General features: G+C 43.6%; 1 protein-coding gene across 1 annotated transcript in view; it reads left to right on the top strand.

The window, feature by feature from the left end:
- ATG9A (autophagy related 9A) overlaps positions 1–16,705 on the top strand; it is an 83,261-nt gene that overhangs the window by 27,520 nt on the left and 39,036 nt on the right. The window contains exons 4-8 of the mRNA XM_073634361.1: positions 5,050–5,209; positions 5,288–5,331; positions 7,078–7,142; positions 9,414–9,569; positions 15,562–15,703. Coding sequence (XP_073490462.1) covers positions 5,107–5,209; positions 5,288–5,331; positions 7,078–7,142; positions 9,414–9,569; positions 15,562–15,703 — 510 coding nt within the window. The 5' untranslated portion in view covers positions 5,050–5,106. The remainder of the gene's footprint in view (positions 1–5,049; positions 5,210–5,287; positions 5,332–7,077; positions 7,143–9,413; positions 9,570–15,561; positions 15,704–16,705) is intronic.

The raw sequence follows: 16,705 nt of genomic DNA, 5'->3' as shown, positions 1-16,705 counted from the left end.
TTTGGAACTACATTTCCCATGATGCTCAACTGCACTGCAGAGTGCCTGAGCAACATGGAAAATGTAGTTCCAAAACATCTGGGGTGCCAAGGTTCACCATCACTGACCTATGACAATCCGGCCTTGAGCTGTAGGATGCCATCATCCCTGATTTTAGACGTTAAAGAACAATAACCCTCTGTAAATAAATGTTACTTTTTACCTAACTTTGACTACTATTAGACCCCATTCACACAGGGGCAACACGACTTGCAGGTCGCTTCAGCGAGGCGACCTGCAAACGACTGCCCGGGCGACTTGCAAAACGACTTCTGTATAGAAGTCTATGCAAGTCGCCCCAAGTCGCCCCCGAAGTCGTACAGGAACCTTTTTCTAAGTCGGAGCGACTTGCGTCGCTCCCCTTAGAACGGTTCCATAGCACAGAACGGGAGGCGACTTGTCAGGCGACTAGGTCGCCTGACAAGTCGTCCCTGTGTGAATGGGCTGTTAAGTGCCTACTTAGTCCCAATCCTAGAGGGTTATTGTTCCTTTATTCTTTCAGTGCAACGGGGGGGGGGGGGGGGGGGATGGGGGGGTTTGGAGGCATGGACAGAGGAGCATTTCTACTAACGGGTGAGGAATCGGCACAAGGGACACATCCTACGGATTGTAAGTTGAATCCCTTGTGCTGATTTTTCTGTTTTTATATATTGGCTATGCTTGGGCCTTAATATCATTTCAAACGTTTTTATTTAACCCCTTGGATCTGGCACCTCTAAGGGGTTGGCGGGGGGAAGGGTTTATGATCATGTGACCGCCGTTTATTGGCTGTCACATGGTCAGAAAGCTCCTGATCACAAGCAGCAAATGGGAGCTTCCCACTAGCTGCCAGTAACTGTGCTGGGAGCGTGCACGGCGTGGGGTCTCGGCACAGCTGTATTTGCACTAATGCACGCAAATATGTGGCCGCTCGGCGCCAAGGCCCACCCACCGAGAAGCCGCATATTTGCATGCGGCCAGCGCCAAGAGGTTAATATTTATTAAACCTGTTATTCTTGCTTATGGGTTCTAATATTGGGAAATTACTTTGACTCTTCTTGGGCCATTTCATTGATTAGTTGCACTGTTTGTTGTTTATGTAGCTTAGGACACCTCTGGCTGTGATTTCATCTATTGATCCTTTTTTGTGTGTACTTTTTTTTTTTTTTTTTGTCTGCTTTTTGTGTGCATGTGTCATTTTATTTACTACCGTGTACTTTTACTGTTGTTTTGTACTTTGTATTTTGCTGAATCTTTAATAAAAACTACAATACTAAAATAATTTATTTAAACTACAGCTTTCTTTAACCATTTCAGCTCCGGAAGGTTTAACCCCCTTCATGACCAGGCCATTTTTTGCCATATGGCACTGCGGTTCTTTAACTGACAATTGCGCGGTCGTGCGACGCTGTACCCAAATAAAATGTATGTCCTTTTTTTTACCCACAAATAGAACTTTCTTTTGGTGGTATTTGATCACCTTTTTTATTCTTTGTGCTGTATGCAAAGAAAGACCGACAATTTTGAAAATAAAAAAAAACCAATATTTTTGACTTTCTGCTATAAAACATTCCCAATAAAAAAAATGTAAAGAAATCTAATTTCTTCATCGTTTTGGCCCAATATGTATTCTGAGGAAAGGGGTGGGGGGGAAAATACTGCGCTAAACCAAGGTACAAAAATTATACAAATAAAAAGCAGCTGACACTCAAACATAGTTCAAAGCAACATGTGAAAAAATATATGTAGCGCTCAAACAGATGTGGGTGGAAAAATGAAATAAAATGATCCGTGATCTGGCACAGAACGGACGCCCTGGCGCAGTATATCTACGGTGGGCAGTCGCTAACGGGTTAAAGTAGCACCTGGTGATCCTGCCATGAAAGTCTTTGTTCAGGCACTTTCTGTTTTAGGGTGACAACGCTCTGCCATGTCTCTGAATTATTCTCCTGCATTGTCACCCTGTCGGACGGGCTTTCAGTAAGAGACTACAAGTAGCCACTTCAGCACATTATATTATACAGGCGCAGTCCACTGTTGTCACCACCAGGAAACCCATCCTGAGAAATGCCATGCAGCCATCACTTTAGTGCATGTAGGCAGGAAGTTTTTGCAAAGAGGCTGCAGGAGATCATCAGCCCTGAGATGCAACAAAGGATAACAAAATGCAAAAATAAACTTTTTTTTTTTTTTTTAAAGTGGGGTTCCACCCAAAAAACAAAAATACCTGAAAAATTCTAAAAACAAAAAAAATTTGGATATTATTTATTTATTTATTTTTTTACTTACCTCTAAATGCCTGTTGCTAGGTGGTCCCTCGTAGTCTGCCTCTTCCTTTGCCTGGACTGGTGACATCACTTCCCCCTCGGCACAGGAAGGGCTCAGCTCTGCTCCCTCCCTCCTGTCAATCATCTGGGACCCATTACAGGTCCCAGGTGATTGAGCGGCCAATCACGGTGCGCGGTGCCGCTCACGCATGCGCAGTGGGTGCCAGGCTGTGAAGCCACAGCCCGGCGCCCACAGTTGAAATGCCGGCGCCGATGAGCGGAGGGGGGGGACCCTGGGACAGGTAAGTGTCCAATTAAAAGTCAGCAGCTGCAGTATTTGTAGCTGCTGACTTTTAAATTTTTTTTTTTTTTTTTTAATGGACCCCCTGGGTGGAACTCCTCTTTAAATTGCAATTGTTTTTGATACACAGTGCTCTAGTAACCATAACGTTTATGTAAACTGTTATATACCCAAATGTTTAAAGACAAAACATTTGGGTATAGATATAAAAAAAAACAACATAATAAATACCTTATTTCCTCTTTTTTTTTAATTTTTATAAATGATCGCATTCCCTCTGTTCTCAGTTGCATAAGAGCTGGAGGGGAGAAACAGCAGCACACTAGTCTTCCTAGTGAATGTCTGTCTGTGCAGGGGGGGGAGAGGTGTCAGCACAAGTCTGATCATTGGATGAGAGCAGGTTAGATTCCCAGCACAACCAAAAAAAGCTGACCACTGTGCTCTCCTGCCTAGTGTTGTCAGTTTTTGTGATAAGAAGTCCCCCATCATAAATGTCAGTGGGAAGAATAGAGCCCTGCAGTTGGTGTCAGTGGGAGGAATAGAGCCCCATCATTGGTGTCAGTAGGAAGAATAGTGACCCATTGTTGGGGTCAGTGGTAGGAATCGTACCCTATTGTTGAGGTCCGCAGTAGGAATTATGCATTGTATCAGTGGGAGGAATAGTGTCCCAAGGGCCACATCTGGCCCCAGGGGCTGCAGTTTGGAGACCACTGGTATATTGTATTGTATAATGAACAAAAGGTCATCTCTGGGCAAAATGTGAAATCATACACTGATGAGGTTTAACAAGACTAATTGCAAATGTCAAATGCAACAGTGCAGTTCCGGCCTTTATTACTGCTGTGGATGAAGTGTGGAAGCCCCAATTGGGACCTATTAGAGAGATTACCCTTTTACTGACTGTTATGCCCTGTACACACGGTCGGATTTTCCGATGGAAAATGTGTGATAGGACCTTGTTGTCCGAAATTCCGATCGTGTGTAGGCTCCATCACACATTTTCCATCGGATTTTCCGACACACAAAGTTTGAGAGCAGGCTATAAAGTTTTCCGACAACAAAATCCGTTGTCGGAAATTCCGATCGTGTGTACACAAATCCGACGGACAAAGTGCCACGCATGCTCAGAATAAATAAAGAGCTCAAAGCTATTGGCCACTGCCCCGTTTATAGTCCCGACGTACGTGTTTTACGTCACCGCGTTCAGAATGATCGGATTTTCCGACAACTTTGTGTGACCGTGTGTATGCAAGACAAGTTTGAGCCAACATCCGTCGGAAGAAATCCTAGGATTTTGTTGTCGGAATGTCCGAACAAAGTCCGACCGTGTATACGGGGCATAACAGTGACAGCAGCTTCAGCAGAAAGTGAAGGGAAAATTTGGAACGGGCAACAGGGACACCGGCAACAATAAAAAAGCATATAAGGGTTTCTGTTTTCCCTGACCACCTGCCTGGTGAAATTGTTGTCACTGTGGCAGGAAGTGAGGGAAATCTCTCATTCACTGCTGGCAAATTCTCTGTCCCTCTACATGTAATGTATTCTGTGGATCAGGGGTCTCCAAACTTTCTAAACAAGGGGACAGTTTACTGTCCTTCAGACTTTAGGGGGGCCGCCAGACTGTGGCCATAGGGAGTAGAAAATGTCTCAATGTCAGTGGGGAAAAAATAATGCCTCATCTTTGGTGTCAGTGGGAGGAATTGTGCCCTATTATTAGTGTCATTGGGCCCAATTGTAGGTGTCATTGAGAGGAATTGTGCCCCATTGTTGGTGTCATTGGGAGGAGGAATTGGGCCCCTTTATTGGGATCAGTAGGCCCAGTTGTAGGTGTCATTGAGAGGAATTATGCCCCATTGTTGGTGTCATTGGGAGGAGGAATTGGGCCCCTTCATTGGGATCAGTAGGCCCAATTGTAGGTGTCATTGAGAGGAATTGTGTGTCATTGGGAGGAGGAATTTTGACCCTTCATTGGGATCTGTAGGCCCAGTTGTAGGTGTCATTGAGAGGAATTATGCCCCATCGTTGGTGTCATTGGGAGTAATTGTGGCCTTCAGTGGGGGAGGGGGAATTGTGCCCCATTGTTGGATTCGGTGGATGAAATGGTGCCCCAAGGGCCGGATAAAAGAAAGCAAAGGGCTGCAGATTGGAGACCATTGCTGTAGATGTTGTGTGTTTGGCAGATGCCTGAATCATTTTATTTTAATTGTGCAAAATTAGACTTCATACGGGAGTTGAATATTGAAACTGCTTAGAGATTTTCATAGATGGAGCTGAGAATCTCAGGCCAGCAGAATCAGTAGCTGAAGATTAGGTGTTCCCTGAACATCATGTTTCCAGCAAAGAGAGGGCTTTAGGTGGCACAGGTTGGCATGGTCTACTCAAGCAACAATGGTACTATTCCATGCTAAAAGTCTCAGGTTGGCAAAGTTCACAAACTAATGTGACCTTTTCTTCTTCTCCCAGATTTCTTGTACTGCCACATTTCTGAATGCTGAGACCTGAATGTAAAGAGGAAAAGTCATGGCGGTGTTTGACACGCCATACCAGAGGCTGGAGGCCTCGTACACAGACTCGCCGATGGGGGAGGATGACCTGCTGGTGCATGTTCCCGAGGGCAGTAAATGTGAGTGTTCTTTATCTGTTGTTCATTATGGATGAATGTAATATAAGGTCTTTGTCTAATCTGATTTCTCCTTTCCAGCACCATGGAACCATATTGAGAACCTGGATCTCTTCTTCTCTCGAGTATCCTTTAAAGTGTCATTAAAGTGTTAAAAAAAACCTTCATATTTTTTTTTTTTTTTTTTTTATTAACATAACAAACATGTCTATACTTACCTGCTTTGTACAATGCTTTTGCACAGAGCAGCCCCAATCCTCTTCTTCTGTGGCGCTCCAGGCCCCTCCTCTTTGGTAGATGCCACTGTGCACGCTCGCTCCCAAGCTGCCCCATCTGCGTCTATTGACACAGAGCGAGCGGATCAGCCCCGCCCCCTGCTCCCGTGTCACAGCATTTGATTGACTCCCGCTGCTATCAATCTGCCCAATGAGAGCAGCTGCTCTTGTGCACATCTCTGGATCAGATCAGGCTCAGGTAGGAAAGATGGGGAGGGAGGAGGAGGCTGGGGAGGAGCTGCAGCAAAGAAGGTTTTTCACCTTACTGCATGGAATGCAGTAAGGTGAAAAACCTTAAGGCTTTAGAACCACTTTAAAACCACATCATGAACTATCAGTAAATGGTGTATTACACACTGTTCATACTCACTGAGTCACTATGGGCTTCATTTTCTTTCTTCTGCAAAAAACCTGGTTGATCCTCCTGTCCATGTCCCCAGTGCAGTAGGGGATTTTGCAGTGCAGTGTTGGCAGCTTTACACATGCTCACTTTTCAGTGTATTTTCTTCCCTAACCTTAGCACATCTTTGCAGCCCATTTGACTATAGAGACACACATGTGGGTGTACACACTGTGGTAAATGACAGCCCACCCCCTCCCTCCTTCTCCATGCCCACTAACCAGCTAGACACAATGGGGGGCAGGATATAACATGTAGATCGATGAAGGCTTCACCTCCCTGTTATTCTAAGACTCAGGCTAGATGGGCGTGATGCAACCTGTGACTGGCGTAAATCCACCCACACCATGGTATTGCCAAAAATAATTAAGATTCATTTCATATATGTATTTGTATGATGATTTAAAACAGATTATTGATGATCATTTTTGTTTTTTTTACTCGGCATCCCAAAGGCTGTTTTTTTTTTTTCATTTTGAACACATGACCAGCAGCAGAGGACTAGAAGCTTCTCTTGCTTATGTTTCCCTGGGAAACCTCTGGCATATGTGACCGCTGTATATCCATTTTAGTAAAAAAAGATACTTTTTAATTAAAGGATTTTTCTTTTTTTCTTTTTTTTTTTTACTTAAAATTATGATATCATCAACATACAGAAAGAGAAGAGATAATGTAACTGAAGCAGTGTGTGTTTAGTATCACTTTAATGAGTCCTTAGAAATAGGCAAAATTTGGCGTGGACTTTTAGGCTTAATATGTTACCCGTGCATCCAAAGTGTACAGTAATCCTGCAGTTGAGCAAAGAGCTACATGGACCCAATTTTTGGGATATTTTATTATACTGTATACTTATTAATATGCTTTATTAAATGTTTCGTGGAACTGTGTCAGGTGGGGTAGAGGTAAATATGCTGTATAGTCCATTTTACACACTCTGCAAGAAATAGACACATATAATGAGATTGCAGCTCCCAAATATCCAGTGTTGGAAATAATGCAAAACCTTTAGCAGTGCACACCTGTTGCTTTCATTGTTTCAGGGAATCCTTTACTGGCTGGCATTTGGTGTTCTTAGAATGAGCAACAGCATTCTCTTATGTACTAAGGCCTACAGAGATGCTGGGAGAACATTACTCACCGCAAGCCCCCTATACTGTATATTACACATAATATGATCCTTAACCCAGGCCTTCCAGGTGTACAACCTGCACCAGAAGAATGGATTTACCTGCATGCTGATTGGAGAGATCTTTGAGTTACTGTAAGTTTGTCTCTCTTTCCATCTTTTTATTTGTGTTCTGTTGTACTTCCCATGCCATTCCTGTTTTATTTTGTGTATTAAAAAACAAAGAGCACGGAAAGCATAGGTGTTATCGATACAAATCAGTCAGGTGTTTTTTTTTTTCATTCTAGCTGCCCACCCTTAAAGTGGTTGTAAGCCAGCCTTCCTTCTTTCTTTTTTTATAAAAATAACAAACATGTTATATTTACCTGCTCTGTGCAATAGTTTTGCACAGAGCAGCCCCGAGCCTCCTCTTCTGGGTTCCCCCACCGGCGCTCCAGGCCCCTCCTTTTCATCGGGTGCCCCCACGGAAAGCTCTTTTCCCTGGGGACACCCGTGCTGGCTTGCGAGTCCTGCTGCTGTGTCTATTGACATAGACAGCGGGACTTGGCCCTGCCCCCTTGCTCCCATGTCACTGGATTTGATTGACAGCAGCGGGAGCCAATGGCTCCTGCTGCCATCAATCTATCCAATGAGGAAGGAGACAGCGACTGGAGTCACTGAGCTTGTGCACATCGCTGGAACGAACAGGCTCAGGTAAGAAAAAGGGGGGGCCCTGGGGGCAGCTGCAGCGCAGAAGGTCCCGCGTTACAGGTTCTGATTAAGGATGAGCTCCGGCGTGTTCGCACAGCCCACGTGCAGAGCCCGCCAGGAAGTCGGCACTGCGCTGCGCTAATCACAGGCAGTGAGACATTGTCCCAATGCGCGGCTGCAGAGATTGGGAAATGTCTCACTGCCTGTGATTAGCGCAGCACGGTGCGAACTTCCTGGCGGGCTCTGCACGTGGGGTGTGCGAAAACGCTGGAGCTCATCCTTTGTTCTGATTGACAGCGTGTGCGGCTATCCGGATTTCTTTGTTTGCTGGTATCTTGCTTACAGAGACAGCACCCGTCTAGTGCAGGGAAGGTGACGTTTCTGGACTGCTACCTGGAGCGGTATAATACTTTTAATTGCACCCCCCCCCATGTTGAGGCCATGTGTCCTGGTATGGTCCACGTCCTTCCCTTTCCTGACCTGCCAGGCTGCATGCTCGGTTAAGGGACTGGTATGGATTTTGGGGGAAACCCCACGCCCTTTTTTTTTTTTTTTGGCATGGGAGGGGGGGGGGGGGTTCCCCTTAGAATCAATTCCTTCGAATTTTTTTTTTTTTTTACATTTTGGCTTGGGGTTTCCCCTCAAGATCCATATCGGACCCAAAGGGCCTGGTATGGAATTGGGGGGGGAACTCTACACTGTGTTTTTTTAATTTTGGCGTGGAGTTCCCCTTGAAGATCCCCAGAGCATAAGTTGCATGCCAAAGTCGGATCAGTTAAGATGATGATCCGACTTTTCATCCGACTTCAGTTATGTTGAATAGGCTGAAGTAAGACCACCAAAGTCGTGCATGAACCTTTTTCAAAGTCGGATCGACTTGTGTCGGACCAATTAAGACGGCTCTCGTAGGGAACCATTGATTTATACATGTCATTCGACGTGTGCTCCCAAAGTCGGAGCGTTTGTCGTACCAGTGTGAACCCAGCCTTAGCCCTGGTTCACATTGATGCTACTTTGAAGTCAAGTGAAAAAGCACGATTTCAAAGTAGCAAGGTCAGCGCAATTTCAGGTGCTACTTGATAGACATCTGTGTGGCTTCATGCACAGATGTCTATTGAAGTCGCACTTGAAATCTGCAAAAGTAGTGCAGGAACTACTTTTGCAAATCAGTGGAGCCGCAAAATTGTTGTCGCACCAATTGGAACAGTGCCATTGCCTCCAATAGGCGGCGTCTTGTCATGCGATTTGATCTCTCATGTGAACCTAGGCTTAAGCTGGAGAGTGCAAAATCTGGTGCAGATGTGCCTGGTAGCCAATCGGCTTCTAAATTTCAGCTTGTTCTACTATTAAGCTTTGACAAACAAAAAAAAAAAACTGGAAGCTAATTGGTTCCTATGTAGGGCTGCACCAGATTTTGCATTCTCCAGGTTTAGTAGATCAATCCCCCTGTCACCTCTGCCGTCTTGGTTCTCAGTTCATCCTAATAGAAATACTGTATGTTTTAGTTCTTTTTACTTCTTTTTTGTTTTGACATGGACATCATTTTGTCCTGTATTGTGGCCATTAGGATCTCTGCCCTTCCCCTGTGCGAGAGAAATGTCACTTTTTGTTTTCTTACTACTTTTGGGAACTTTAGTGGTAGCATGCTTTTCATTGATGAGCTGTACCCATCCTCGTGTTCCTAATCTATTTACATTCTCTTCTTGACTCATGCAGGCAGTTCATCTTTGTGGTTAGTTTCACAACCTTCCTGGTGAGCTGTGTTGATTACGATATTCTCTTCGCAAACAAGATGGTAAACCACAGCCAGAGCGAAAACAACAAAGTGACGTTGCCTGACGCCGTCCTACCACCTGGAGTCTGCAGAGACCGGTATCTTTTTGCTATGCAAATATAAAGAATAAATGTACTGCTGGTATATAGGGTGATATTGGGCCTCCCCCTGCCCTTCTCAATATAAATCTTAAATACAGATGAAACTAATTCCTGGCATATGGAGTCTTGCAACCCTGACCTTCTCTCCTGTAAAGTAGATGCTGATAAGCCAGGCTGATCTATTGAGAATGCGGACAATCCCAGACACATGCGCTCTAATCTTTGGACTGACCATCCATCATGGTTTATGGCCGGGATATGCAATTAGTGGTCCTCCAGCTGTTGCAAAACTACAAGTCCCATCATGCCTCTGCCTCTGGGTGTCATGCTTGTGGCTGTCAGAGTCTTGCTATGCCTCATGGGACTTGTAGTTCTGCAACAGCTGGAGGTCCGCTAATTGCATATCTCTGGTTTATGGGAACACTTTATTGCAACGCTATGGCCTGATTGCTGGGTTTTTATATAAAAAGTATGTTCAGCACATTTATAGAGAAGATTAGTTCAGAAAACCTGCCTAGCTTGCAAGTCCTCTTGCACCTAATATGTTTATCTGTTATAGGAGTTCACAGATCGTTTCAGTGCAGCATTGAATATTGTTTAACCACTTCCGGACCGCCGCACGCCGATATATATACGTCCTTAACCACTTCCCGCCCGCCCTATAGCGGATTGACGTCCGGGAAGTGGTTGTGTTATCCTGACTGGACGTCATATGACGTCCAGCAGGATAACATGCCGCAGCGCGCCCCCGGGGGCGCGCATCGCGGCGATCGGTGGAGCGGTGTGTCAGTCTGACACACCGCTACACTGATCTTGGTAAAAAGCCTCCGGCGGAGGCTCTTTACCACGTGATCAGCCGTGTCCAATCACGGCTGATCACGCTGTCAATAGGAAGAGCCGTTGATCAGCTCTTCCTCACTCGCGTCTGACAGACGCGATTAGAGGAGAGCCGATCGGCGGCTCTCCTGGCAGGGGGGGTCTGTGCTGATTGTTTATCAGCGCAGCCCCCCCTCAGATCACCACACTGGACCACCAGGGATCGCCACTAGGACCACCAGGGAAGGGGCAACGTGTGGATGGCCAGGTATGTACCCCATGGCCATCCACATGTGCCCAGTGTGCCCAGTCAGTGCCCACAAATGGGCACTGATTGGCACCATTATGTTGCAGTGATGCCCAACAATGCCACCCTTAGGGGCATCACTGCAAACAACCAGTGCCGTCAGTGCCACCCATCAGTGTCCATTCATGCCACCTGTCAGTGCCCATCCGTGCCCATCAGTGCCCATCTATCAGTGCCCATCCATGCCCATCTGTGCCAACTATCAGTGCCACCCATAAGTAACCATCAATGCCACCTATGAGTGCCCATCAATGCCACCTATGAGTGCCCATCAGTGCCGCCTATAAGTGCCCATCTGTGCCACCTATGAGTGCCCATCAGTGCCGCTTACCAGTGCCACCTATCAGTGCCGCCTATCAGTGCCCATCAGTGCCGCCTATCAGTGCCCATCATCAGTGCCCGTCAGTGCCACCTCATCAGTGCCACCTCATTGGTGCCACCTCATCGGTGCCCATCAGTGCCGCTGTATCAGTGCCAGTCAGTGCCCGTCAGTGCAGCCATATCAGTGCCCGTCATTGAAGAAGAAAACGTACTTATTTACAAAAAAATGTTAATAGAAACAAAGAAAAACTTGTTTTTTTTCAAAATTTTCGGTCTTTTTTTATTTGTTGCGCAAAAAATAAAAACCGCAGAGGTGATCAAATACCACCAAAAGAAAGCTCTATTTGTGGGAACAAAATGATAAAAAATTTGTTTGGGTACAGTGTAGTATGACCGCGCAATTGTCATTCAAATTGCGACAGCGCTGAAAGCTGAAAATTGGTCTGGGCGGGAAGGTGTCTAAGTGCCCGGTATTGAAGTGGTTAAGCAGAATATCCTTGGTATGGCAGCAGCTAGCTGCCAAAACCCCAGTATCCTCTTCTTCGGCCAGCGATCCGGTTTCTGATGAGAGTGGTCTCTTACCGAAGCCGTCTGATCTTCACCCTTGCTGGGCATGGAGACGAGTGAGGGGAAGATGGCCTCCACCCGTCTCCATAACATTGCATAGCGGAAGCGACTTCAAAACGTCACTTCTGCCTGTAGCTCTTAAAGGGCCATCTCATGCTTTTTTTCTAGTAATAGGAATAAAAGTGACAGAATTTTTTAATTTTTTTTTTTTTTTTAAAAACAGTGTAAAAATAAAATGTAAAATAAATAGGAAAAAAAAAATGTTAAATGCGCCCCGTCCCGCCGAGCTCGCAAGCAGAAGCAAATGCATACATGAGTAGCGCCCGCATATGAAAACGGTGTTCAAACCACACATGCGAGGAATCACTGCGATCGTTAGAGCGAGAGCAATAATTCTAGCCCTAGACTTCCTCTGTAACTCGAAACATGCAACCTGTAGAATTTTTTTAACAGTCGCCTATGGATATTTTTAAGGGTAAAAGTTTGTCGCCATTCCACGAGCGGGCGCAATTTTGAAGCGTGTCATGTTGGGTATCAGTTTACTCGGCGTAACATTATCTCTCACAATATAAAAAAAAATTGGGCTAACTTTACTGTTGTATTATTTTTAATTCAAAAAAGTGTATTTTTTCCAAAAAAAAGTGCGCTTGTAAGACCGCTGCGCAAATACGATGTGACAGAAAGCATTACGACCGCCATTTTATTCTCTAGGGTGTTAGAAAAAAAATGTATAATGTTTGGGGATTCTAAGTAATTTTCTAGTAAAAAAAAACTGTTTTTAACTTGTAAACAACAAATCTCAAAAAGAGGCTCGGTCCTTAAGTGGTCAAATGTGGTTCTAAAGCTTAAACATTTTTTAACTTATTGCAGTCCTTGCGTTACGATAAAAAAAATATTAGGGTGCAGTATGGCCCCTCACTCCTCCTCCCCCCCCCCCCCATTATACTGTAGTGGCTTTCTCTTCTCTTCCCATTCTCACAGGCTTTCCTGAGGCAGCAGGAGCCATTGGCTCCCACTGCCGTCAGTCAAATCCAGTGACGAGGGAGTGGAAGGCGGGATGAGCCGCTCTGTCTGTGTCTATGGATGCAGGCAGCTCGGCTCAGGATCGAGCCCCCGCAAGTGTGCCACCATAGAAAGTGGCTTCCTATGGTGGCACACTGAGAAAAGGAGGAGTCAGGCATGCTGAGGGGGGACCCCCGAAGAGGAGGATTGGGCTGCTCCACTCCATTGGACTGAGCGGGCAAGTATAAACCGGTTTTGTAAACTGTCCTTTAACAACAATCTTTTTAAATGAATGACATTTAAAGGGTAATCCCAACCAAACATCTAAAAAGCTGACCAAAAAGCATGTAAGATCATACAAATCCTTTTGTGATCCTCCATCACTGCTGTAATATGCGGCTGCATAGTAAAAGGCAATTTACATTACCTGTTAATCTCTGGATGAACTGGAGAATAATTTCAGGATCTCTGAAGGAATGCTTTAATGAACCAAGGGTTGTTTTTACATATTTGTCCTCTTGTATGGAGAGAAATGATTAGATTGCCAAGCCATAAGGAATGGTCCAGATAATTTTTTTTTATTTTTTTTGTTTTATTATTTTTATGATAAAAGAGTCTGTGAAAAAGTTGATAGCCAACGCATTTCCAGTCCTGAGCTATCGGGTGCAGGATAAGCAGTGGCCAACACGATAATTAATAGAAGATGATCCGCAACTCCATACGTGGTCTTGAATCTTTCCAAATGTATTGATACTCCATAAAAAAATAGATCCGTACAGCAGATGTTAACGCGTTTCAGGCATGGCAGCCTTGTACACAACATTTATGTACAAAAACAGCACATAATATGTAATATAAAAGCTTCGCCCCCTCCTCCTATTGATCACAGGACATTTCAATTCAATTCATTTGTTAGTTGTTATATAGGTGAAAACAATAAAACAAAATGAGAGGGGTAAAATGTGTCAAAAAAGCAAGCCAGAGAACAGATAATAATAGTAAAATAAATCATTCACAAATCCCCCTTCATCAGGGCTATAATACAATAGAGACAAGTTTTACTGTACATTACAGTTATTTTGTAATACAGATGTCTGAATACCCTTTTTTTTTTTTTTTTTTTAAATACTTTAAAGACAAATACACAATTTTGATTGACAAAGTTAATAAAAGTACATCAGGTACGAAATTGTAAATTCTTTCTGAGAATTATATTTGGTAATAGTGATTGATATTTAGGTATATAGAGTATTGGAGGCCTTTAAAAAAAAAAAATCGCTTACCTAAATATATAAAACATCTTGCAAGTAATAGTCTGGTGAATGTGTAACTTATTACATTAAAAAAATGTGTGTGTATGTATGTGTGTGTGTGTATATATGTATGTATGTGTATATATATGTATGTATATGTGTGTGTGTGTATGTATGTGTGTATATATATATATATATATATATATATATATATATATATATATATATATATATATCGAGCCACAGCACTACCTGCCTGGAATTTGCATGTTCTCTCTGTGCCTGTGTGGGTTCCTTCGGGTACTCCGGTTTTCTCCCACTCTAATTCATCCCAAAGGTGTTCTATCAGGTTGAGGTCAGGATTCTGTGCAGGCCAGTCAAGTTCCTCCACCCCAAACTCGCTCATCCATGTCTTTATGGACCTTGCTTTGTGCACTGGTCCAAATCATTTGGTGGAGGGGGGATTATGGTGTGGGGGTTGTTTTTCAGGGGTTGGGCTTGGCCCCTTAGTTCCAGTGAAGGGAACTCTTATGGCATCAGCATACCAAGACATTTTGGACAATTTCATGCTCCCAACTTTGTGGGAAGAGTTTGGGGATGGCCCCTTCCTGTTCCAACATGACTGCGCACCAGTGCACAAAGCAAGGTCCAACCTGATAGAACACCTTTGGCATGAATTAGAGGTGGAGACTGCGAGCCAGGCCTTCTCGTCCAACATCAGTGCCTGACCTCACAAATGCACTTCTGGAAGAATGGTCAAACATTCCCATAGACACACTCCTAAACCTTGTGGACGGCCTTCCCAGAAGAGGTGAAGCTGTTATAGCTGCAAAGGGTGGGCCACCTCAATATTGAACCCTACGGACTAAGACTGGGATGCCATTAAAGTTCATGTGCGTGTGAAGGCAGGAGTCCCAATACTGCAATATAGTGTATGTATGAATGTGAAGTGCTGCGTAAATTGATGGTGTGCAGTACAAGTACCTGTAATAAATATAATATATATATATATATATATATATATATATATATATATATATATATATATATATATATATATATATATATATATATATATATATATATATATATATATATATATATATATATATATATATATATATATATATATATATATATATATATATATATAAATATATATATATATATATAAATTTGATTTGTAATGATCATATTGGATAAAATAAATAGAAATTCTCTCTCTCTCTCTCTCTCTCTCTCTCTCTCTCTCTCTCTCTCTCTCTCTCTCTCTCTCTCTCTCTCTCTCTCTCTCTCTCTCTCGATCTCTATCTCGATATATATCTATCTCTCTCTCGATATCTATCTCTCTCTCTCTCGATAGATAGATATATATCTATCTCTCTCTCTCTCTCTCGATAGATATATATCTATCTCTCTCTCTCTCTCTCTCGATAGATATATATCTATCTCTCTCTCTCTCGATAGATATATATCTATCTCTATAGAGATAGATAGATTATAATTACTTCCATAAAATATATAAATGACAGATAACACAATAAATTCTAGTGTATTGAATGAATAGGTCACTTTCTAAACATATGTTGCAATCTCAAATGCCTTATCTGAATGCAAAAATTATGAAAAGATTTCACATACTGTATATAAAAATAAATTGTCAGCATATTTGTCTTTTCACTCCCAGTGATTAACCATTGTTTTGTCTTCATCATCTCCACAGAATACAAGAGAATTGGTTCCTCACTTGTCTCCTGGTGATTGCTGGTGTCTTCTGGATTCACAGACTTGTTAAATTTATATACAATATCTGCTGCTATTGGGAGATCTATAACTTCTACATGCAGGCTCTGCGCATTCCTATGGTGCGTTTCAGCCAATATTCTTTTTACATATATTGCAATATACATTTCCTTTTCCAATCTCTGAAACAGTTTTTCTTGCAAAGTGCTTTTACATTGCTTCACAACTTCAAATGTACCCAAACCCTTGACTGCAAGGACCAAGTGCGATCATATAAATGTGGAAGGGTTCTGGAGTCTCTCCTGCAATCCATTACAAAAAACATCACACTCACAGCTTGAGACTTGAGTCTCAAGCTGTGGGTTTGGTAGTTAGGGCTACACAATGGTTATGCTTTACTTTCCTCCTCACATGCATATCTAAGAGTTTGCTGACAAATTACTTCTTTGAGGCTGATATTTTATATCAGCAGCTTTTAAAGAGAACCTGAACTGTGCAAATAGTGCCCAAAAAGGCCCAGGGCAAAGAACAAGTCACCAATACTGTCTGTAGCCTCCCTGCAGCTATTCTCTTCCCCATTACTGACTTACAGTGCCATGCTTGGAGAAAGGCTTTGCTTCCTTGTATCAGAGCTGCCCCCTGATGACTGGTGATCTGATGACTGGTGGGGGAATAATCAGGAAGCAGAAGAGCTGCAAGAAGCATAGTCCCACACAAAGGATTAAGCAGAAGCAGGGAGATCCTTGCACTGCAGGCCATTGGGTACAACCTGCTCTCCAGCAAGAAAACAATGAGCAGCACAGTAATGATATCACTAAATCTCACTCCACATTGCCTCAGATTAGCAGCCAGAGGCAACAGTGGCCTAAATGATATCATGCTGCAGATATACCAGGGGCGTACCTACAGGGGTCACAACTGCAACCAGGCCCTATGCTCCAGGAGGCCCCCGTGGCCCCAGTAAACCAGATAATAAAGGCAGCATATAGAACCAATCCTCTCTATTTTTCTCCTTCGGCCTTTCAGCAACTGCAGGAGGAAAATAGAGGGGGTCGGTTCCTATACCTGCCGCCCCACCTATCCACCTCCTGCTGTGATCAGGCTCTGGTGAACTCCCCCGGCCC

This window comes from Aquarana catesbeiana, linkage group LG06, assembly GCF_042186555.1.
Source record: "Aquarana catesbeiana isolate 2022-GZ linkage group LG06, ASM4218655v1, whole genome shotgun sequence".
Classification (NCBI taxonomy): domain Eukaryota; kingdom Metazoa; phylum Chordata; class Amphibia; order Anura; family Ranidae; genus Aquarana; species Aquarana catesbeiana.
Note: the sequence above shows the minus strand (reverse complement) of the source record. Positions and strands in the feature narration are given on the sequence as shown.